The 24769-nt window shown below is 44.5% G+C and overlaps 1 protein-coding gene across 4 annotated transcripts in view; it reads right to left on the bottom strand.

Annotated features, from left to right (window-relative positions):
- FADS1 (fatty acid desaturase 1) overlaps positions 1-24769 on the bottom strand; it is a 449638-nt gene that overhangs the window by 88669 nt on the left and 336200 nt on the right. For all 4 annotated transcript variants that reach the window (XM_086955585.1, XM_086955582.1, XM_086955583.1 and 1 more), the window contains 2 exons: positions 1017-1127; positions 219-416 (listed from right to left, as the gene is read on the bottom strand). In XM_086955585.1, coding sequence (XP_086811711.1) covers positions 219-416; positions 1017-1127 — 309 coding nt within the window. The remainder of the gene's footprint in view (positions 1-218; positions 417-1016; positions 1128-24769) is intronic.

Here is a 24769-nt window from a genome sequence, read left to right as displayed (position 1 = left end):
ATTCAATATAGATGACTGGCCTTCTGCAGTAACTGTTCTTCCGGGAATGTCACTTCCTTTCACTGTACTGCAGACTTGCAAGTTCAAACTTGGAGAATAACCACATCTGGATTATGCAAAGCATATTCCCTCCACCTCCAACCAATACACTCGGCACTAGGTTACCACTGGGAGATTGGATGAGCCAGGCAGGACTCCCACACCTGGTCAGAAGTTACCTGTACAGTCCCAAGCAGCAGAGCAGTGACGAGGAAGGGCACCACCGAGGTGCCGAAGTGCCAGAGGGTGAGCCAGGCAAGCACGTCCAGCAGGAGGATGTGAAGAAGAACACACAGAAAGAAGGCCTGGCTCGGCTTCATCAGACCCATCTTCTCCACAGCTAGACGAAGCTCTCGGAACTCAGCCGTGAGCATGGCCTGTGAAGGGGGGATGGCACACATTACACTGGGAAGGAGAGGAGCTCCTATAAAACAAGAGACACGCGGTGGATCTGTGATTCCTGGCTAAAGGTGGGAACTCGCAGCTGGGCAGCTGGGGTTACCTTGATTTTAGGTCGTAGCCTGGTAGGCCCGGGCCCTTCCCTGGGGTGGGTGAGGAGAAGAGAGTGTGGGAGAATCCCTTTCTTGTGCAGCTGTCCCACAGAAGTAGTGTGAAGTGTTTATTCTTGAGGGGGGAGGCTGGAGGAGGCAGTGGTGCACATGCACTCCCAAGCCACTACTGGTTCATAGGCGAACTCGTGGGAGGATCGTGTTATGTGGGGTCAGTGAAGGCCTTGTACTAGTCACAGCCGGGCTTCTGGGGACTGATCATCTTCTTGGCTGCCTCGATCTAGTGGGGAATAGGGAGGGTGTTGTTTAGGGTGTTATGTTCGGTTCCAATTCAGAGCTGGGCTGATCCGGTCTATCCTAAAGAGAAAAGATGCAGTGGTTTATGGGTGCTCACAGTCTTGGGTGTCTCACAGCTGGCCTGGCTGCTGAATAGCTCATACTGAGTGGGGTGATAGAAGGGGTACTCACGTTCTTGGCGGGCTCAGAGCTGGGCTGGTCGGGGGCCAGCTCCCCCACTTGCAGGGAAGTCATGTACTTGCTCACTAGCGCTTTGTCGATATGAAAAGCAGTAAAGGCATCCTGCGAAAAAAAGGAGCAATACAAATGCTAAACTCAACAAAAAAACATGAGCTGTACAGAATGTGGAAGACTGACTTCCGGGGGTCAGGGGGGCGGTCTGGAAATACACATCCATCAAAGTTCACAACACTGGGCTGTAAAATGATGAAGCAGGAACCCCATCATCTGTAGGATATAATGCATAGCAATGCATATAAAGAGAAACTTCTTTCTTCTATTGTACTTGTTCAACTCAAAGAGAATGCTCATTTTTTTCTGATAAAGCGCTCACTACTGATTCAAAAATTTTAGCCCGGAAGAGATGCCATACCCATGTGTGGTATCACTTCCTCTCAATGAGTTTGTAATATTACTCTAATCTCTTTTCCAGACAGACGGGACATACTGCCATTTTTCACGTTAGAGCGCACAATACTGCACTACAACACAACACATAACACACTATACAGGATTTACTGCATACCACATCATTCAATACAATAACGCTCTACACCACACCGCAATGCACCATACTACGTTTCACCATCAAAAGCCAAATCTCTCTAGAACAGAAGCTATGGCTCTATACAGCACAAAACCACAGACCACACCACAGCATGTGACGCTGAATGATTTCCTGCTGTTCTTTAAAGTGCAAACCTGGTTTCCCCACTGGTGCACCATACACCTCATGCAGGGGGTCACTACATTTCATGGGTCTGGTTGACGCTAACCTATACAGGGGCTCAACAGACAATCTTTAATGCCTTCATTTTGGTTGTGAGAGCTTGTGTTCTGGGGACAGATTTCGGAATAGAAAGGTTTCTGCCTTTAGTGACCCTGGGCGAGATGAGACCGACCCTGGTGGATTTGGATGCTGTGATGTGGTTATGCAAACACAATGTGTAAAGTCATGCTTGGTGGGATGTCTGGAGCGGGATGAGCACTCTCGCTGGGAGATGAGGAATCACTGTATTAATAATGAAGGGTTTCCTATAGTGTGATAAAATATGTTGAGAGATAATGTGCAACTAACTAAAAATAGAAAGAACAAGGGACGGTTAATATCACAACTAAGCGCAGAGTAGGGCTACTGTTGAAAGGAATCTGGAGCAATAACTGTTGCTGTTGCAGTGAGGGATCAGGAATACCTGATTCAACAGCAAAGACTAAGGCCCTCATTACGGTGTCCGTCCGATAATGTGTCCTCGGTCCCACCTGCTCGATTACAATAGGACTGCTCTGCAGGCGGTCGTAAAATGCCTTTTTCTACAGCGGCTTGTGCTGCGGCCCAGGAAAAAGGCTGCAGCACAAACCGCTGTAGAAAAAGGCACTTGGTGCACATCCATGCACTGTGTGCCAGGCATGTGCCTCCCAGGCCACTTAGCAGTGGCCCACAGGGACCCTGCTTGGGGCACCCAAAGTCAGTTTCTGTCTGCCTCTACATGGCGGTCGGACCGCCACGTAATGGCTGAGGGAAAGGGACATCCTTATCCCTACGGTGGTGCCTGCGCAGGCAAAGCCCCATAGTGGGGGCAGGATTCTGACCGCCGCCCAGACAGGATCTTTGATCCTGTTGGAGGCGGCAGTCTTTCCCCCCCTACCACTGCGCTCCAACCGCTGATACTGTAATCCAGCGGTCGAACTGCTGCCCTAGATGTCGGTGGGACCACCACCAACGGCATGTCAGTGGTGGTCCCACCGACATCTAAATTAGGTCCTAACTCTTGTGTGATTTATTAGCCTAAACATGAAATGGGATGTTCATCATGCTGAAAGGAAGGAATTATTTCCCAAACAAAGTAATAGTTTATCGGCTGAGGCAACTAATTTTAATGGGATGCAGCAATATTGAAAGGCAAAAGAAGGTGCTTTTGTGGCTGTGGTAATAGGCGGAACTATTCTGATTACTTTGAGGTGTTTCATATAAAAGGAGTTAATTCTGATTTTTTTATTCTAAATTTGACTACATTGGGTCATGGGTTCAAACGCAACACCCTGTATTTGATTGCTGAAGGGGAATACACTGCTTACTATATTCTTAACTGAATAATAACAAAAGAGAGTTGGTTTCTCTGCTTTGCAGTGCCTATGCCTGATATAAGATTACAGGGACAACACCGATTACTTTAAATTGCACTGGTTAAATTAAGGAAAATGCACTGATTACTTCATCATGCACTACAGAATAATTACTCTGATTACTTTACCCTGCGTTCGATTACCAAAGCAGAGTCCTTGAATTAGATTACCCCTTACTTGACCAAAGATTTGTAAATGCCAGATTTGGCACCCAGGTACAGTAGGAAATAGCTGATTACATCACTATGTAGGTCAATGCAAACGTAGAAAACACGGATCACTTTACCCGTTACGGGATTATAAAGAGATTACATAAATTGGTATGACTTTACCTTTATCCTTTACTAGGTACAAAACATTATTTTGAATGGTTGCCATGTGTCGAATTACAGAAGTTGATTACACTCATCCCTTCACTCTGCATTAAGTAATAGAAAAGTACTCTAAATACTTTATGCTGCATTAGATAAAGACTAAGTTAATGCTTTATTGATTGATAAGTTAAAATTATTTCAATTTAAAAACAGCAAAAGTACGTTATTTGATTAAAAGACAACAGCTATTAAATTGTATAAAAGCCAAAGTACAAGTATATTGTGCATATTAAATTATGAATCCAAAGTTACATTTAAAAAATAATCGACCCAACATCTATTAAGCATTGAACCTACATCACTGAGCCAACAAATTGCTGCTTGCCTGCAGGTATGCACTTGCTGGTGCAGAAAAACAGGTCTAAGTAGCTCCCTTCTGTGTAACAAACGCGCTGGACATGTGCATAAGATGCGAGTTAATGACTTAAGTCTTCCAGGAAGGTATTAGGTCTTTTGTATCGAACTGCCCGAAGCGTAACAACATGAACTGATGTTTTAGATTGGGTGTTAAGTAGGTTGTTAAGTAGGTGTGGCGCTCCAATTGTTGGTATGAGGATATAACCGTCCAAGCATGGCTCTTGTCATCTAGTCTATTCTTATCTTGCAGCTGAGACAAAACTTTGGCAGAGGTGTTGCTTAGTTAAGTGAATTGTGTTTTTTCCATGTGGAGGGCCAGGCTTCCATTTAAACCTAAAGCTGTGATTGATGACTCCCAAAGAGTTGTTTAAATTTTTGCACATCTTTGAAGCTCGATTTTCTACCAGCACAAGTTGCATAAGGAGCCTTTTTCAGAAGCACGAAGAGTCCAGCATAGCTTTATAAATGCATTCATTCTTTGCAGTGCTTGGCTCTTTAAGCCAAATTCCATCCGTACTTGAACTTGTGAGCAGGCGGATGATGGGTTTTTGTAAACATTTGATTGTAAACGGTTTAATAATTCCGCCTCTTTTCCGTGGGTGATGTCCAGGCCATGTGAAATCGTCGGCAGGAACTGTGCTGCCATTACCGTAAGCAGGTGCTGACGTGAATTGAAGGTCAGTTGATATTCGTTTGCATCTGATTGAATGTAAAGGATGAAGTACGTACTTTTACTCTAATCATAGCGAACTGCTGTTTGAAGATCAAAGCATGCTCTATTACTATTCCAAAATGTTTATAAGAGGTTTCAACCTCTAAGCGGTTGCCCTTCACAAACCAATATGTGGATTTTCTATTTGGGTCAACCAAGCGGATCACCTTTGTGTTTTTTAGGTTTAATCCAGGCCTTGCTGCTCGATGTACCGACCAGAGCATTCATCAACCTGTGTAGGCCAAAGGGAGTCTGTATTAGCACAACTATATCATCAGCGTATTGCAGATGCCCGATTTTGTGTGTCCCAGTCTTGCTGGAAAACACTCCATTGGTGCCAGATGTCAATCTAGGTCAGCCATGTAGAGGATGAATAAGTTGGGGGCCAGGGCACCCCTGTTTGAGGCTATATCTGGTTTGGATCTTCAATGTGATCCTACTGCCGTTGCCTACTTTGACCTGAACCCTTGTGTCGCTATTCAGAGTGTTAATTGAGTTTACCAATTTATCGGGAAGGCCCCACTCTGCCAGTTTTTCCCAGAATCCGGCACAGGGGACTCAGTCAAAGGCTGATTTGAGGTCGACAAAGCATGTAAAAAATCAACCCCTTTGTTGCATCGCCTTTTCAGCCAGGATGGTGAGTATTGACAGCTTTAGTTATTAACCCAATGCCCCAACCGGAATCCGGTTTGAGTATTTGATATTAACTGATTTTCGTTCCTAAATACTTGAAAATCTTGAAGTATGCAGAAGGTGTACAGTTTATCAAGGCTATTAGCCTATAATTCAGTGGGGATGATTGGCTCCCATTCTAGTATACTGGGTTAAGAATGCTCCCTCTCCATGACAAGAAGGTATTGGAGCTATAGATCCCATTGAAGAGGGACCAAGAAATTGATGCCTTGCTTGCACAGTATGTTCAGAAGTGCCGGGTACACCCTCAGTATTCAATTTCTTTAGCATCTGTGCCACCCGCTTTACATCTGTTAGCAGTTCTTTAAAGTTGCTTAAGCTATTAAGATTTCCTGATGTGTGCGAGGACCTTTGGGATATGTCAGTGTTAGAAACATCCGTATGCTGTCGAAGTTTGCTTGTACTTGCTAAATGCAAGTAGTATTGGGGCTGCCCCTCGATTGTATCCGACTCTGATGTTCCCTGATTGATTATATTCATGCTTTTCGCACAGATGGATTCATTATCTAGGAGTAAATACATAGCATGAATGTTGGACACACAAGCTTCCTCGGAAATCACTGCATTATAACGATTTTTATCTACCACCACCTTGTTTATCTCGCCACAAAATTGTTTAGTACTGAATTGTTTGCTGTACTGTAGGAGCTTTTTCCATATCCCTTCCTGGTAGTTCTATTCTGCTTGCCATCTTTCTTTATTGTAGGTTTTTCTTAGTTGCCGGAGAAAAGATGGTCTAACACCATACCTTTTCTTGCGCACTGAATGTGCGTTCTTACTTCTCTATTAATGTGCTGTTGCTTTTTTATTTGAAGCAATTGGCTTGTGGACCAAATCTGATTTTGAGGGGATGAGAAAGCAAGTTTATCTTGCTTCTTTGGAATCTCCTTTGAACGGATGAGAAAAGCTAAAAGTAAATTCATAATTAGTTCCTCCCTTGTGTGATATCCTACTTCTGTCATTTAGCCTGTGCTCATGGTAGTGTCTGATAAGATGTATAGATAAGGGAGATTACACTAATGACTTCACTTTGCATTAAATAACAGATGTTTTCTCTGACTGCCCTGCACTAAACAGGAACATAGTGCTACCATTGTGTTAGAACAAATGTGATTTCTCTGATTATCATACTGTGATTTAGTGATTGAGATTTCTTTTATTAAAGCACTAGTATTTCAATACCAAAGAAAAGTACTCTGATTGTTTTAAGCTTTACTGAATTATTAAGAAATATTTTATTGTGTTATCTTGCATTAGATTACAGAAGAACTTAACAATGTTAACAGTACCCTGCACTACAATAACGTAATTTAGTTGGATTATTTTTTCTCTATTGGGTTACAGAACATTAATTCCTTTAGTTTAGCATGTATTACATTAAATAAGGAGCTAAATCTGATTATGCTACCCACATTTGGATTGATGGTTTCCAAATCTCCACCCTTCATTAGATTGCAGATTAGTTAAACTACATTGCTGTGCATCACACTACAGAAGCGTACTTCTCAGATTACTTTATATTGTATTTTATTACAGTTGACTAATATACCCTGTTTCAGGGCAGAGAAAATGACTGTGGATTAATTTATGCATCGCGGATTACAGAAACAGATTCCTTTGCCTTATTTTACCCTCCTTTACGGTTAAAAAATGAGATCTCAACAATTACATCAGTATGTATTTGTTTGCAGGCTTTAAAGGTTTGATTATGGAAAGAGATTACTCTGATTGATTTATCCTGCATATGAATATAGAAGAGTGCTTTGATTACTTAACCCTAAATTGGAGTACAGGAGAGCATTCATTACTTTATCCTGGATTTGTTGACCGATACAAAGATGATAAAGTAACTACCATGCATTAGATGAGACTAATTACTTTATCATACAAAAATGGATCTCACCAATTACCTACATTAGATCAAATGTGAATGGACTGCTTACTTCCCTCTGGTTTAAATGTTGGAACTTGCCACATGACATTACCCTGTATTTCATTTCAGAATATTATTGTCATTACTTTACCTGTTACTGGATAAGAACATATTGTTGATTACTTAACCCTGCACTAGAATACATAATTAATTTGCCCCAAATATCTTACCTGTGTTATGATATTATTACTATGTATTTGCAGGTGATCCCTCCAGTATTTCCCCTTTAACTAATTACTGATCACGTTGACTCCTTTATTGCATGCTAGAGTACGCAGATTGCTAGGTCAACTCCAGCCTGCTTACATTGCAGACTACACTGCATAATCTACCCTGCATGATTTAGTTGCTTTATCTTACCCTAAATTGGATTAAATACACAACTTGCAGAGGGTAATATAAAATAAAATAATGCTGACCACCAGACAGCAGCTCATGGGGCCACTATCCACAAGACTGCAGCGGTGCTGGGGCTAACAAGGCGTGTTGGGGTCACATGGTGCATGGGACAGCTATTTGGATGCTGTGCATCTTGGGCTTGGCCTCGCACACAGAAATCTGTGATGGTAAATTGGCACTGGGAAGCCCTCTTGATACCCCCCACCCCCGGTACCCACGTAGTGCTTTTGTCCTCCCTTCATTGAATTGCTGGGGCCCGCCAAGAACAACATTGGTCTTGGGGCTGCTGTAAACCCTGCTACTGATGCCCACACTGCCTAGTGACTTGAGCTGCCCTGAACTCTTGGCCGGGGTGCCAACACCCCTATTTCCCCCACCCATGTGCATGGCTGCTGGCTGGACGTGCAGGCTGCGCCTGTCCTGGGACTTGACATAAACACTATTGTTGCAGTGGTCGCCCCCAACATTGCCAGCTTAGCTCTTCCTCCTGTAGGCCATGGCAATGGTATCTCCTTGAGGCCTGCCTAGGTTGTGGTAGCCCGTGGATGTGGCGCTATGAGGCACTGTGACTCCTGGCTGGCACAAATCTTCTTTGCTCCCCCTGGTCCTCACTCAGCTGGCCATCTAACACCTTGAGAGGTTGCTGCTGCTCATTCTTCCCCTCAATGCAAGCAGGCCACGGGTGGTGGGGTGCAGTCCACTTCGCCTCTATTCATGGTGATGAGGTAATTTGAATTTTTATGGTCAAGAAATGTCCCCTAACGTGTACCCCACCGTCTCCATATACGTGCTTAAAGTGCATGTAACTTCCCTCCTCGACCAGCTATGAAGACGCAAATACATTTGCGTCCAACGTTAACATGTCCTCTTTCAGATCCACCATGAATGGATTGATAATTCAGTTCCTAAGTATGTCTTGCCCCCGTCTTTTCATGGTGCACTTTCACGTTTTCCTAGCCCTGCAGAGCTAGGCCCTGATTTCTGCCATCGAGCACTTTCTGCTCTCTGCCTCCTGAAAGCTGCAACGTGGGATACATCCCTGACCTCTGTCCTACTCCCTGCGTGGCGAGCGGTGCCCGGCTCGGCCTGCTTGCCTGCCAAAGACAGTATTTTGCCTTCAAGTTATCAGTATAGCCGAGCTCAGCTCCTCGAAAACACATTCCAGTCTAGCAGAATAGATAAACAATCCCCCGGCTGCAGAGCAAAGGGCCCGGCCTTTCTGTCTCCATGCAAGTAATTAATTGCTCCCGTTACCATGGTAGGCCCATGGCCCCTCGCATTACACGCAGACACGTAGTCACATGTGTACGCATTAATAGTCAGTATAGAGTAGCCTCTGCCCAAGAGACCTTTCCTTCTAGATAATATAGTTCCCCAAACACAAGATATCAGATATGATTTAGGAACAAGTCGATCTGACATGCCAGACTTCTGTCTCTTCCTCTAGTGCTAAATGTCAAGTCCTTTGCACCCTCCAGCCTCACGTCAGTCACACGTCATGCCGCTGCGCGCGCATCCTTGCTACAGATTTCTGCTGACATTGCAAGATTCCTCTATGTATCCACCCACTTATGACACTTTCATGTGACGTTTCTAGCACACACCTTTGTGTACGCCCTCGTGCACGCCTTCTGTTACGCACATGTGTTCTTATCTCGTTTTCTCTCAGCTGTTACGCCTTCTGTATCCATCACCACTATATGCATTGACTATATATATTGTACTCTGTTAATAAAGTATTGTCTATCCCTTCCTGAACCTTAGCGGTGAAAGGAACATGATACCATGGTTCGAACCATTCCATTTTATGGAATAAAACCCGTATAACTCAGATACCACAGACTCTGCCTCTCATTTCCGAGTGAGTTATTTTATTGAACTTTACCGCATAGAAATTCCGACGGTAAATATTTATTTACCACATTAATTTGGCGCCCGAATAGGAACCCCTCCCCCACCCCACGCGCCGGTAGGTGCGTCGCAGGCTTTGCCCCCTGCCACAGCCGTGACGGACAATTACGCGTACCCGCAGGATTTCCTGTATCTCCCTCAGGCCTACGGAGGTGACGGAGACTGCGATCAGCATCCAGACGAGGCGGTGAGGAGTGCGGAGGATCCCGACCAGAGCCCAGCCGAGAGAGCAAGGTCCGAGGTGTCTAGAGGCCCACCAGTTCCGACGTACCTGTGACGTCACGAGTCGAGTCGAGTCCAGTCCGGTCCAGTCCAGACGAGTTTCCGAGGCCTTCCGTTCCGTGCTTCCCGGTGAGTACCGTTGCTGGGGACGCATCTAGACGGGTGCATTACTATGTATCCGGTCAAGACGGGTTTGGGTACACAGACCCGGTCTGCACTGTTTTAGCAGTGTATCTGTACTGTTTAGCAGTATATCAAGTAATTCGTGTCTTCAACGGTTCGATTTTGTTTTCGTTATAGAATTCATGTATAGTCAATATGTGTTCAAAATGTTTCTATGTGATTAATGTCGTGGTATGAGTGACTGTTTGATCTACATTACTGTGTTTCTGTATAAAAATTGTGTTCAAGTTCGAGTAAGTGTCAAGTGCCAAAGTATCAAGATGCCATTGTTCTCAAAGTTAAGACAGTTAGGAACTAGGAAAGGGATACTAGAGGAAGCGATTCCTGTCCCACCTAGGGACACTCCTGGAAATTTTATGTATCACAAACACGGCTTAGATGCCATATTATATCTAGATTTATGGGTCGATTATACTAAGAACCTAGACGAGAAATATAGATGGCCCGTTACAGGGACACGGGATGCAGATTGCATCATGAGAGTAGAAGAAGCGCTATGGAAAAAGAAAGCAAGACAATCTCAGAAAGACGCCATAGAATTGTGGCGTAAAGAATCGCATAGACGTACAGAGAAAGAATTCAGAAAAGCAGAAAAACGTAGAGAAGATTCAGATAAAGCTCGAGAAAACGAACTAGTTGAAGAAGGAATACGAGTTAAAGCAGAACAAGTAGACCGACAACGAAACACTCTTGTGAATGGTATGTATCCTCTTTTGGCCGAGGGTTTACCTAAGGCCACTCCGGAAATACCAAAAGATCTGCCCGCTCCATTGGTTCCGACTAAATTACGTCACAAGACCGCAGCAGACATTTTTTTTTCGTCCTACTTGGATGATGTAGCTCCCGCATATGCCAATGCACCTGCCCGTGTACCACCTGCTGACGGTAACGCGCCCCCTGATCATCAGCCCCCAGGTCCGCAACAGCAGATCCCTCCAGGTTCGCTACCCGCACCCGCTCCCGTTGTTCCCCCTGGTATTCAACAACTGCATCCATCTAATCCTTTTGGGACTGGCGTGGTCCAGGATCCAACCCAGCTACAGCAGGTACCGACCCTACAGCCAGGTTATGCTCAAGCCTCCGCTTCAGGAGGTGCTACAGGAGGTTATCAAACACCCCCACCGTTACACCGAGTGACAATGAGAGAGTTAGCAAAGGCTCGGACACCTAAAGGTGCACCGGCCGAACAACTTAGAAGAGAACTTACAGACTGCAGATATGACACAGTGCCTGGTACGACAGGACCCATGTTGTTAGCGTCCCTACGTTTGAGACGCGTTACAGATTATTTGATGTTACTACCAGAAATGCCAGAACATCTAGACAAATTGTATTATTTTATTAGAACAGGAGAAGGACCGGAGTGTGTTGCTGAAGCCATGTCACGTCAGAAAGTTGAGAACAAAGGTTTAATAATGCGATTTCTGGTTAATTGTTTAATAAGAGAACAAGATCAGGCAGGTTTTCCACAAAGTGAGATGAATAGACTGAATAGATGGAGCCAGAATATTGCGGATGGTAAACATGATAAGGAGAACAGTGTACATACTATGGTTAGAAAGATCCGTAAAGAAATAATAGAAATACATGCACGCCGAGTATCTGAAGAGCAACTAGAGTCAGATGACGGGAAAACCTCAGAGGAGGAAGAACAACCGGAGACCACAGCAGAAACGTCGCAATTAGCAACTAGAGACATGATAGCATATGTAGGTAAGGGAAGATCCCTTAAGAAAACAATACGTCCAGAAAGCAAAAGACTTTTTCTCTCTGCTATATCAAATCCGAGTTCTCCTGAACATATGTTTCAGGCTACCGATAAAATACTTCAAGATCGAATGGGGTACCATGTACTCAATTCCATGGATGAACAAGAACTAGCCCGGTCCGCAGCACAATGGGCTGACAATTCTAGTACATATAATGATGATGCAGTAGCACAGACATTTTTGAACCTCTCCCCTGATGAACAGAAATTAGCTGGTATATACATGATTCAGCATCTCATTACGTTGTTCAAAAGCCAACATTCCGATCCAGGTCCCTTACCGGATATATTAATAGAACTGCTCTCGAATAGATGGAGAGGCCTAGGTACTGATTTAATTAAAGAAATTCTAGAACATCGACACAAATATAGTGCCTTCCTGAAACCACAGTTTATTTCAGCTCCACCACCCCCAGAAAGAAAAATGTTTTACTTCGACAGACAGAATCCCTTACGGGAAGTACATCCGGTCAGAAAAGACGATAACACACTAGAACGTGTATTCGTATACACACCCATAACTAAAATGGAATTATTGGAAATGAAGAAAATAGTGCCCAGTCATGATAAAGACCCTGCAGGTTTTCACCGAGAAATTAAAGATATGTTACTCATGGGCGATTACACGTATTCGGATATTATGAAAATGTTAAAAGTACTGTTGCCTGCAGGAATTTACGAGAAACTAAAGGAGAAAGAATGGGAGGTGGGAGACAAAAAGATTGATTGGGCTGCATTAGAAGTCGAAGAAAATGGTCGTACCCCAGGGTTAGGCCTTGGGGATAAAGCTAAAGCATTACCAGGTTTATTAGTACAGGTTTTGCCTAGACTGTTAGCGACTAAAAAGGAAGACTGGGACGCAATCTCAGCCTGTAAGCAGAAACACGATGAAGACACTAGTGATTTTTATTCTAGATTCGAGAAATGTTTTATTATTAACAGTGGCCTGAAAACAAGTAGCGAGTCATACCCACACCTCTTTGTATCAAAATTAGTAGAAAATTCCCCGCCTCAAGTTAAGAACCGTGTTTTGAAAGTCGAAAGCACATGGCAAGCAAATACGCCTTCCCAAATGTTACAAATGTTACAGTACCACCAGAATAGAATTAGGGAAGAACAAGATCATGAACAGAGACGTATGAAAGATACGAAAATGAAAATGTTAGTTGCTCAGTCAGTTCCAGCTGACGGTCAGAAAAGGGGTATGACACAGTCTAATAATACGGCAGCTCCCGTTAAAGGGACATGCAACTATTGTAAACAGCCAGGTCACTATGTGAATGAATGTACAGTTCTGAAACACAATATAGCAACAGGTAAAACTAAAGAGAGACCACGTCAGCCTAGACAGGATCAGGTCCAACATCAGGTCCAGCAACATATTCCACAGAACGTACAGCCTATGCCTGCTCCACAACAGGCAGTACAGACAGTAGCGGTACCACATCCACAGCCCATTGCCGCGACACAGCAAGTTTCACAGCAGATGTACCAGTATGCACAGTCTGATTACCCCGATTATCAGCGATACTCATGAAACAGCCTAGAGAGGGAGGTTGGCTTGCCTCTCATTGAAGTTCCTGTAGATCAAGAGGGTCCTTATGTACATAGTCAAGTATTAGGAAAAGATAGAAAGTTTTTGATTGACACAGGGGCAAGTCGAACAACAATAAGTCACGACGAGGTTCCAGGGGCACCCCTCTCAGGCTCACAGAATGTTTCCCTTGGATTTTCAGGACAGCCTATTGTTAATGAAGTATCGAAACCTGTTCCCCTAGCAGTTGGTCCATTGTCACGTACTACAGACTTATTGCTCACGAAATCATGTCCAGAAAACTTGCTGGGTATCAAGACACTAAAAGCTCTAGGAGCAGTGATATGTTGTTCTCCGGAAGGAGTTAGACTGTTTTTGCGTGACTTTAAGGGTCACTATGTATTACGAGATTTTGATGTCAGATTGAAAAATGTACCAGAACATTTGTGGGCGCAAGGCCCAACTGATGTAGGTTGTATGCACATTACGCCATACCGAGTTACACTCAAGCCAGGAGTTGTATTACCCCGAATCCGACAATACAAGTTACCACCCGATGCTGTAGTGGCTTTACTGGAAATCATTGAAGAGCTCATTGCACAAGGAGTGGTTGTAGAAACCGACTCAAATGTCTGTAATTCCCCTATCATCCCGATTCTTAAACGTACTGACACGAATGCACCTCCAGTTTATCGGTTGGTGATTGATTTACGAGAATTAAATAAATGCATCGTACCACAGTATCCTGTGGTCCCAGACATCTCATCATTATTGACTGCTATTGATTCTGAGGCGACGTTCTTTACTGTAATTGATCTCAAGAACGCCTTCTTTAGTGTCCCCATTGATCCGGAAAGCCAATATCTTTTCGGATTCTGTTTAAATGGCCGTAGCTTCAAATTTGCACGCGCACCTCAAGGATTCACAGAAAGCCCCAGCATCTACAGCCAAGCTTTGAAAAGACAACTTGACAGTATTCACATGCCAGTTAACACTGCCCTACTCCAATACGTCGATGATCTGTTGATCACCGCCCGGAGTGAACCAGAATGTGTGCAAGCATCACTGACAGTTTTGTATTTTCTGGCTGACAAGGGACACAAGGTGTCCCCTTCAAAGCTACAATTCTGTGTTCAGCAAGTGGTGTACCTTGGGCACTTGCTGTCCAAGAGGGGGAGACAGCTAACACCTGACCGCATTCAGTTAATTGCACACTTACCGCAACCCAAGACACAAAAGGAAGTGCGGGCCTTCATTGGCCTCACCTCTTACTGCAGACAATGGATTCCCCAGTACGCATTTCTAGCCAAGCCACTTATACAGTTGACAACACAGGAGGCAGCGACTTCGACTGTCCTCCCTTGGACTCAGGAACACACACAGGCTTTTGATGAATTAAAGAAAGCATTATGTCAAGCACCAGTTTTAGCAACACCATGTTACAGCAAACCTTTTACACTTTTCGTTACAGAACGTGATGGCACAGCATTATCTGTCCTCACACAAGACCAAGCAGGTTCACATAAGCCGTGTGCTTATTTTTCGAGTACATTAGACCCAGTAGCCCAGGCTTTGCCTGCGTGCTTAAAATCAGTTGCAGCGACAGCCCTAGCAATCCGACAAAGTGATTCCATAGTGTTAGAACACCAATTGACAGTACAAGTTCCACACTCTGTGGAAGTTCTTTTAAACAGAACACAGACTCAACACTTGACTATAGCACGACTGACAGGTTATGAATTAACATTGTTCCAGCCCCACATAGAAATCAGACGCTGCAATATACTCAATCCTGCCACATTGTTACCCTCGAACACAACAGATCCAGCTCCACAAGACTGTATAGAGATCATTAATGCGGTAACAAAGCCCCGACGAGACTTGACAGATGTTGCACTGACTAACCCAGACCTGATACTTTACGTGGATGGTTCATGTATGAGAACAAGCACAGGAGAATTAGTGGCCGCATATGCAGTGACCACTGAAACTGAAGTCAAAGAAACTCACCGTATTGATACACTGTCTGCTCAAGCTGCAGAGCTCATTGCTCTGACTCGAGCCTGTATAGTAGCCAAGAACAGGAACGTTAACATATACACAGATTCACGTTATGCATTTGGAGTTGTACACGACTTCGGTGTACTCTGGCAAGAAAGAGGTTTCTTGACCTCTCACGGAGCCAAGATCCAGCATGGTCCCCTCATTCAAGCATTGTTAGAAGCAATACATTTGCCATCAACCATAGCTATCATGAAGTGCAAAGCACATACTAAAGTTACAGATATTATTTCCCAGGGTAACGACCTGGCCGATCGAACCGCGAAACACACAGCTCTGACTCACACACATGCAGCTGATATGACAAAGACAATAGTTCCGACACCGACACATTGCATGTCAGTTAAGGATCCCGCACTAGATGTAATTGACATACAGACACATGCTACTCCAGACGAAATAAAGAAATGGACTGAACTAGGAGGGATCCAGACAGACCAGGGATGGATGACGAAGGGAAAAGCCACATGGTTTCTCCCCGACTCTATGGTTCAAGTTATGATTAACACCGCACACAGTCCAGCACACTTAGGAGAAAAAGCCATGTTAGACAGTTTACAGAATCTCTGGTACAATAAACATTTACGAGCAGCAGCAAAACAGAAAGTGCGTACTTGTATGATCTGTTGTCAGTTCAACCCAGGCAAAAGCATTCCTGTAGAGCAAGGTGGATTTCATCCTCCCGATCACCCCTTTGAAGTCCTCCAGATGGATTATATCCAGATGGAACGATGTCGAGGATTCAAATATGTCCTCGTAGTTGTATGTGCACTTTCCCGTTGGACAGAAGCATATCCAGTCCCAGATTACACTGCTCCGACCACTGCCAAACAGTTGGTTCGTGAATTCTTCCCACGGTACGGTTTGCCTCGTGTCGTGTACTCAGATAACGGTCAGCCATTCTCGTCCGAGCTAATAAAGCAGGTATCACTCCTGCTAGGATATCAGTGGAAGTTCCACTGCGTCCGACATCCAGAGGCAGCAGGTCTCGTAGAGAGACACAATCAGACACTGAAAACACGTCTTGCTAAGATTTGTGCAGAGAAAGGGGTAGACTGGATAGTCGCCTTGCCAGTTGCATTGTTTTATATGAGAATGGTCGCACACTCTAGAACAGGGCTATCCCCGTATGAGGTGGTCTTTGGTAGGCCACCGAATATGTGGGGGACGCCTTTGCCGAGGAAAATAACCGATGTTGATAGTAACATGTTGACAGATTACCTTGCCTCCTTGATGTCTGCACTACAATCTTGTCGTTCACAGGTTGCCGCAGCTTTTCCGGACAACACCCAAGTAAAACAACACAACGTCCGTCCAGGGGACACTGTCATCGTCCGAAATTTCGACAAGAAAAGCCCGCTGGAGCCCTGATGGAAGCAGCCAAAGTTGGTGCTACTAACTACAAGGACCGCAGTGAAGTTGGAAGGGAGGAAGGGCTGGCTCCACACAAGCCATATAAAAAAGTTTCACGGACTGTTGCCAGCCTCTTCCTCCCCCTCTAAGGACTGCCCAGATTCCAGTGACTCTAAACTCCCCCTGTTAGAGAAAACTCCGTCTCAGGAGTACAAAACAAAATTGAGGTCTAGTAAGTCAGACAGTTTAATTGTTTAAGTCCTCCCCTAGGTGAAGCGGTTAGACAGGTTCCTGACATGTACAAGTTAGACCCCAATAGAGAGAGAGATAGACAGAAACAGATCAAGAAACAGAAACATTGTAAATCTCTCCGGAGCTATTTCATCATCACGTTATTGATTATGTTTTTTCTGAGTCTTATGGTTATTGGCATAAGTGTATTATTGCATATGTTTTTTCCTATTGCACACTCTACTCTTAATAACACTGCAGAGCACACGTTCAGTGAACTGCCTCCACACGAATTGTCTTATAGACTTGCGCTGCGCAACAATACATTCATCAGTATGTTACACCATTCCCATCAGACCAGCAATGCTACAAATTGTTGGATATGTGGCCGACTCCCTCCCTATCAGAAATACAAAGGAGCTCTGCCCCTCTTCCCGTATCCGTTTACGCATAATGGTTCCTGTGGTGCCTGGTTCAGCTTAATTAATTCTGTAGACACTGATTCCATAGTTTACAAAGGCAATTGGGTATGGGGAAATCTGAACACAGTCATGCATCAAGCATGTTTCCCAGACAAGGAGGGTCTCCCACAAAGGACAGGGACCGATCTAGAAAACGAAGTATATGGATTAGGTAATTATACACTTAACCTCATGATTCTGAATGTCCAGTCTGAAACCGAACCAGACTTGCCCTCTATGTCAGTGTTACCCGTTAAAGGCGAATTATGTGTCAGAAAGAATGGTTCAATACACTTAGGTCATAGTGAATGTACTACTGTGATCGAATTCAGTGATAAGGGCAAGTCCACATTCAAAGCTTCCCGTCATTCCTATTTCATTTGTGGTCATACCGCATACATACGTTTACCTCTAGATTGGGATGGTACTTGTTACATTGCATTCCTACTGCCCCCTGTTTTTCTAGCTCCTCCTGATTACCATAGAAATCCTCAGCTTATACATACTAGACACAAGAGAGAACTCCCAATTGTCGATCAGACTGAAACAGCATGGGAACAATATACAGATTTCAATAGAGGATTCTTTTTCTTTTTAGGACCGGTCTCGAATAGTAAATTGATACGAAAATTGACCAGAACCCTTGAAGCAGTAGTGAATGAAACTACTTCCGCCCTAGGTAACCTAACGGAGGAGCAGTCTGCTATAAGACTTGTTGTTCTTCAGAATCGTCTCGTCCTTGACGTCATCCTGGCCGATAGGGGCGGGGCTTGTAGAGTCATCGGATCGAGTTGCTGTGTTTTCATTCCAGAAAATGCACCGTCAGTATATAGAGCCATATCCCGTCTTCATAAGATCGCTAATCAGATTCATCAGAATCCAGGCACCTGGACTTGGTCCGGTTGGTTCTGGAGTACGATAACAGCCTGGGGATGGAAACTCATTTCTTTCCTAGGGATTATATTGGCCATAGTATTCAGTTGTTGTCTCTGCATTCAATGTGGGCCAGCGATATGTGGCTTGTGTGCCACAGCCTGCATTCCCTGTTCAAGTTCACGCTCTACATCCCGCCTGAGAAAGGATGAGCAAATGATGTTATATGAACAGATAGATGGATTAATGAAGATCGATATATCATGAAGGGTCCGTAGGGGACAAGGAGGGAATGAGGTAATTTGAATTTTTATGGTCAAGAAATGTCCCCTAACGTGTACCCCACCGTCTCCATGTACGTGCTTAAAGTGCATGTAACTTCCCTCCTCGACCAGCTATGAAGACGCAAATACATTTGCGTCCAACGTTAACATGTCCTCTTTCAAATCCACCATGAATGGATTGATAATTCAGTTCCTAAGTATGTCTTGCCACCGTCTTTTCATGGTGCACTTTCACGTTTTCCTAGCCCTGCAGAGCTAGGCCCTGATTTCTGCCATCGAGCCCTTTCTGCTCTCTGCCTCCTGAAAGCTGCAACGTGGGATACATCCCTGACCTCTGTCCTACTCCCTGCGTGGCGAGCGGTGCCCGGCTCGGCCTGCTTGCCTGCCAAAGACAGTATTTTGCCTTCAAGTTATCAGTATAGCCGAGCTCAGCTCCTCGAAAACACATTCCAGTCTAGCAGAATAGATAAACAATCCCCCGGCTGCAGAGCAAAGGGCCCGGCCTTTCTGTCTCCATGCAAGTAATTCATTGCTCCCGTTACCATGGTAGGCCCATGGCCCCTCGCATTACACGCAGACACGTAGTCACATGTGCACGCATTAATAGTCAGTATAGAGTAGCCTCTGCCCAAGAGACCAAGAGACCTTTCCTTCTAGATAATATAGTTCCCCAAACACAAGATATCAGATATGATTTAGGAACGAGTCGATCTGACATGCCAGACTTCTGTCTCTTCCTCTAGTGCTAAATGTCAAGTCCCCTGCACCCTCCAGCCTCACGTCAGTCACACGTCATGCCGCTGCGCGCGCATCCTTGCTACAGATTTCTGCTGACATTGCAAGATTCCTCTATGTATCCACCCACTTATGACACTTTCATGTGACGTTTCTAGCACACACCTTTGTGTACGCCCTCGTGCACGCCTTCTGTTACGCACATGTGTTCTTATCTCGTTTTCTCTCAGCTGTTACGCCTTCTGTATCCATCACCACTATATGCATTGACTATATATATTGTACTCTGTTAATAAAGTATTGTCTATCCCTTCCTGAACCTTAGCGGTGAAAGGAACATGATACCATGGTTCGAACCATTCCATTTTATGGAATAAAACCCTTATAACTCAGATACCACGGACTCTGCCTCTCATTTCCAAGTGAGTTATTTTATTGAACTTTACCGCATAGAAATTCCGACAGTAAATATTTATTTACCACAGTGACTTGGTGGAGATGGACGAGGTAAGACACCTCTCCCAGCCCCGACTCAAACAAAGATTGACTAGTTTATTAAACTGGCTTCTGGTGCTACTGGGGCTATTGGCGTGGCCCAGGGACCTCCCCTGCCCCCGCAAACTCCAACCTCACACCATCCTTCAGGAGGTCCAAGACCCAAGAAAGGCAGTCGAGACTAAGGTGGGAAGTGCCAGTCGATGTTTTGTTAGTGCGCCAGGAATACCAAAATGTTACCAACTGTGTGACAGAGGCGGACATGAGGGTGACCGCGGCAAGGATGTGGTGGCCATCTTTTAATTCCAGCTCTCCAAACTGCTTTTGACAATGGTGGTGCTCGAGGACCCAGCAGAGGATGCTGAAACCGTTTAAGGAGGAACAATTTCCAGAGGGCACAGAGACCACTGATCTGTAGAAGTTTTCTTGGAGAGTGGTTGCGTTCTTAGAACCCAGTCGACAAGCTACCGCCTTAGTTTGTGGCGGAGAGGGCACATAGATCTTTGGGCTACCGACCCCCTCGTGGGGTCACAGCCTGTCCGCTCACAGTGCTTCTTCTTAATCATCGCAACAGAGACGCTGTCCTTCGAGAGCCACAGTGTCACTGTGGTGGAGACAACTTTAAAGCAGTTCCTAATCCTGAATTAGACACTTCAGGACCTCGAGCCAGGTCATCAGGCACTTTCCCAACAGTTGATGGCCTATGTGGATTTCATGGGACACTGTGGTGCGTGGCATTTATTGAATTAATAATTTACTGTTGTTGTGGGCATCTCTAAATTAGCCAGACAGCACCACCTTGTAGCACACTTTAACAAGCATTGGTGTTGACAATTAAGTCCCGGTGCAGAGCACTGGAAACCACAGGCTCAAATTAAGCACTTGGAAGGTTGCATTGGAGAATGGGCTCTGAGGGATGTACAGACCCCTTTGCCCGGACTGGGGACAGTGCCATTTGTGAACGAAGAGGCAAGACAGTTGTCATGTGAACCCTGTATGTGACACATGACTATTCGTATATTGAATTAATAATTTATTGTTATTGTGGTCATCTCTAAATTAGCCAGACAGCACCACCCTGTAGCACACTGTAACAAGCATTGGTGTTGACAATTAGACAACCGTGTCTTCTTTCCTAAGTGGGTCTTGTGTACGCCTACCCTGCAGCGTGGTTCAATGATGTATTTTCTTCTTCCTTCCCTATTTGTCTCCTCTTTTGTTTGCCATGGCGATCCGGCCCCATGCCACCTTATTCGTTGTGATGCCCATCTCCAGGGGCGGTCTTGGGCCGGTGGCCCCGAGGAGCGTATCTCATTGTATGCAGATGATCACTTGGAGTTCCTTGAGGACCTCCAGGCCTGCAATGCTTGTAAATCCTCCAGTTTTACGCATTTGGCCTTAGGGTCAACGAGGCAAAGTCCCTGTTGGTACCCAATGCTGGGGATGAGAGTATTTGCTCGTGGCAGCTCACAATCCTGCTGGGTCCCCTGTCCTTAAAATACCTAGGCATTCATGTCTCGCGTCTTCCAGACTCGGCCTGGAATCTTTTTTTTAATATATCTTTTTCTTGTACTAACTATGCTTATTATACAATATGGTTGTAAATCATACAGTACATACATCATCACATAATTCACACCATAAACCTACCCTGGAGTAATCTCTCACGTTTTGTAGGGGGATCTAAGAAGTTCCTCCTAGTACCCCTGTTGGGCTGGAATCTTAACCTGACCCCACTGGTCGCTAAATGAAGCAGGACTTGCAGAGGTGGGGTCACCTTCCGTTTCACATCATAGGGGGAGTAGACCTCTTTAAAATGATGGTTCTATCCTGACTCTTATATGTCTTTTCGAACTTTCCACTTCTAATCCCTCAGCGATGGTTCTGGTCCCTTGCCTTGACAATCAGTACCTTCTTTTGGGCCGGCAGGTCGCCCAGTGTGGCCTTTGTGAGTTGCCGGCAATCTCCCTTTGACGTAAGAATTAGCATGGTGGACCTTTACTGCTACTACACGGCTTTGCAAATGGTTGCAATCATCGACTGGCTCACCAGGGGGTGAGATGACCCAACTTATGGGGGGAATTAGCCCCACTGGGCCTAGGCAAGCTGCTGGGCCTGCTGTATGAGACCCTGATCCCTCGATACCTTTCTTATGGATCCCAAGCAACACTGCTGTGCTTGAGGGCTATGCTTCGTTTTGTGAGTTGCAATCTTCGGCTTACTAGGCTGACCCTCTTGTTGCAGGGGACATGGCTGCACAATGCTGCTGGGTTGGAGGGGTTTGCATAGTGCGATAGGAATCAGCTGTGGTTAATTTGTAAAAAAACATAAGTGCAGTGGCTTTTGTCAGGAGGCAGCTATCACCAGGCCATTTCTCCTGTTAGCATCGCCTAGAACCAAAGCAACTACTAACCATGAAAGTAGGGAGGGGTGTGGCGTAATAGCCAGAGCTGCCGACTTTCGAACTGTGGAACCAGGTTTGAGTCTCGACATAGGCTCAACAATATGTGATTGTGGGCAAATCATGTAATCTCCCCGTAACTATCATATATTAATGTGTCCTTAACTGGTGCTCATAATAAAGGCCGGTGTTGATGACTAATTGCTGGTGCTGAGCACCGGAAACCGCTGGCTCATGGCTCAAATTAAGCATGGGGAATCACCCATCTTGGGGACATCTGAGTGGGCACAGGTGCAGGAATTTCAGGAGCTGCAGGAACATTATCCGCTTTCCACCGCCCAATTCCACAAGTACATGCAGAGGCATCATTCCCTGTTGGTCAATTTTCCCCCGAATTCGCCGAACCCGGGAATTCAGCCCCTTTGAAGCTAAACTACTAATGGGGAAGCTGCAGACTGGGGCTATTTCTGTGATATACCCCACTTTGATTGCCAATGTCTCAGATCACTTCTCCATGCTATGTCAGCAGTGGGAGGTCTTGGTGGGAGACTCAGCTGTTGGCCCAAGCACTGTTTTTTTCTGCATGCTTCCGATTGGTTCAACTCAACTACCTGCATGCCATCTACATGACCCTTCGAGTGCTCTCTAGGGCGGGTAGGACCTCCAAAGCAAACTGTGCAAGATATTCCTTCCTGGCTTCGGACTTCTATCACGTGGTGGGGTCCTGCCCAGGTATCGTCCCCTTCTGGGATGGTATCGGGAGGGAGATCCGTGTCATTTTGGGCTGAAGCCTCGTTCTCACCCATAAAAAGATGCTGTTGGGAACGTTGGAAGATGTGGGTGGTCCTAAGATGGAGTGCATTTTCATTGGGGTGGTGACACTAGTGGCTAAGTGTGATTATCTTTGTAAGTGGAGGTCCCCGACCCCTCCCACATTGGTAGAGTGGCAAGGGTGAGTGAACTGGTGCGCACAACAAGAGTGGCCTAACTATGAGGCCCGGAGGTGTACCCGTAAACATGAGACTATGGAGCATATTATCACGACAGGCGATAAAATTATCGCCGCTTTAGTGGCAGAAAACTGCTGCTAAAACGGCGATAATGGGCTTGATAATATGCTCTATGGAATTCCAATTGAAGCCCATTTTAGATGTGAAGGACATCTAACATGGGCTTCATGTTTTCTGCCGCTAAAGCAGCGATTATTTTCTCGCCTGTCTTGATAATATGCCCCTATGTTTTTTATAATACTTCTTGGCATATTGGATCGAGGTCTTTTGTTTTGTTTAGTTTATTTTGTTTAGCAAAAATACATATCAATAAAATCTGGTTATAAAAAAAATAGCTCATTGCTCTGATTATTTTGTCCTGGATTAGAAGATGGGGATTTTAATCAACATTCTCCTATTTTACATTAGAGAATACACTGCTTTAGATTACAGAAATAGGTAATACTAATGTCTAAATCCTGTTTCATATTAAAAAAGATTTGTTGAGTTATTATGCTGTTCATGTTACTTTGCATTACATTACAAAAGTTAGTGCCATGGTAGTACCACTGTTTTACATAAAATAACCCTGGTCACTTTGATTTGCATAAGACTAAAGAAACAGATTACGCTGTTTTAAAATGCAGAAAGTGTTTGTTGACTACTATAACCATCACTTAATTACAGAATTATATGGGTATGAAGGGCACTTGCTCATATTACCTTACCCTGAATTTAATTGAAGACGGGTACCTAAATTATGTAACAATTCAATGGTTTACATGAAGATTACTTTAATTAACTTACCCTGCTTATTTGCAAAATACAATTATTATAATATCATTTTCATTGCTTAACTGTGCACTAAATTACATAATGAAAACTGTGAATGTTGATGGACAGAGGCAGATTGCCCACTCTGATCTTACTCAATCTCTCTGCCGCCTTCAATCTTCAATAACATATCTCACACAATACTTATTAATAGATTGTCTAGGGCTAAGGGCTGGTATGGAAATCAAAGTATTACAGTTTTCTCCTCTCATCAAATCTTTCTTCTGGTGTTCCTCTGGGTTCCTCCTCTCTAATTTCTATATGCCTACCTAGTGGGACTTAGTCACTCCTTTGTTTATTTCTACTGATGCTAGGCCAATGACACATACATTTATTTAAGGCTTGACTGGAACCAATAAAGATGTACATCCAATTTCCAGGACAGTGTGCTCACTATCACAAAATGTAAGATCTAAATTCTTGTATTTTTTTCTAATAATTCCATCTGGTCAAACGTGTGGGTAAACTGTCCTCCTCCAGTCAGCTTAGCCTGTAGTTTGTTTGTCATCTTTGATGTCCCCTTATCTTTCTTTGCCCATGTTTTAAAAGTCAATTTGTAATACTTTTGGAATTTGAGAACTTTAAAGAAGATTTTTCCTTTCCTGCCAAAAAATGCTCACTCACTATCATTCAAGAACTGATGGATCCATACTCGATTACTTTATCTTAAAGCCCCAAATGATCTCACTTATTGCTGGTTCAAAATTGTGCAGCCCTACTCTTGCCTAACCTGCTATTTAGCTTGCATGTATCCCCCTGTTCAAAAATATCACACTGA

The sequence above is a fragment of the Lissotriton vulgaris genome, chromosome 2_1 (genome assembly GCF_964263255.1).
Source record: "Lissotriton vulgaris chromosome 2_1, aLisVul1.2, whole genome shotgun sequence".
Classification (NCBI taxonomy): domain Eukaryota; kingdom Metazoa; phylum Chordata; class Amphibia; order Caudata; family Salamandridae; genus Lissotriton; species Lissotriton vulgaris.
Note: the sequence above shows the minus strand (reverse complement) of the source record. Positions and strands in the feature narration are given on the sequence as shown.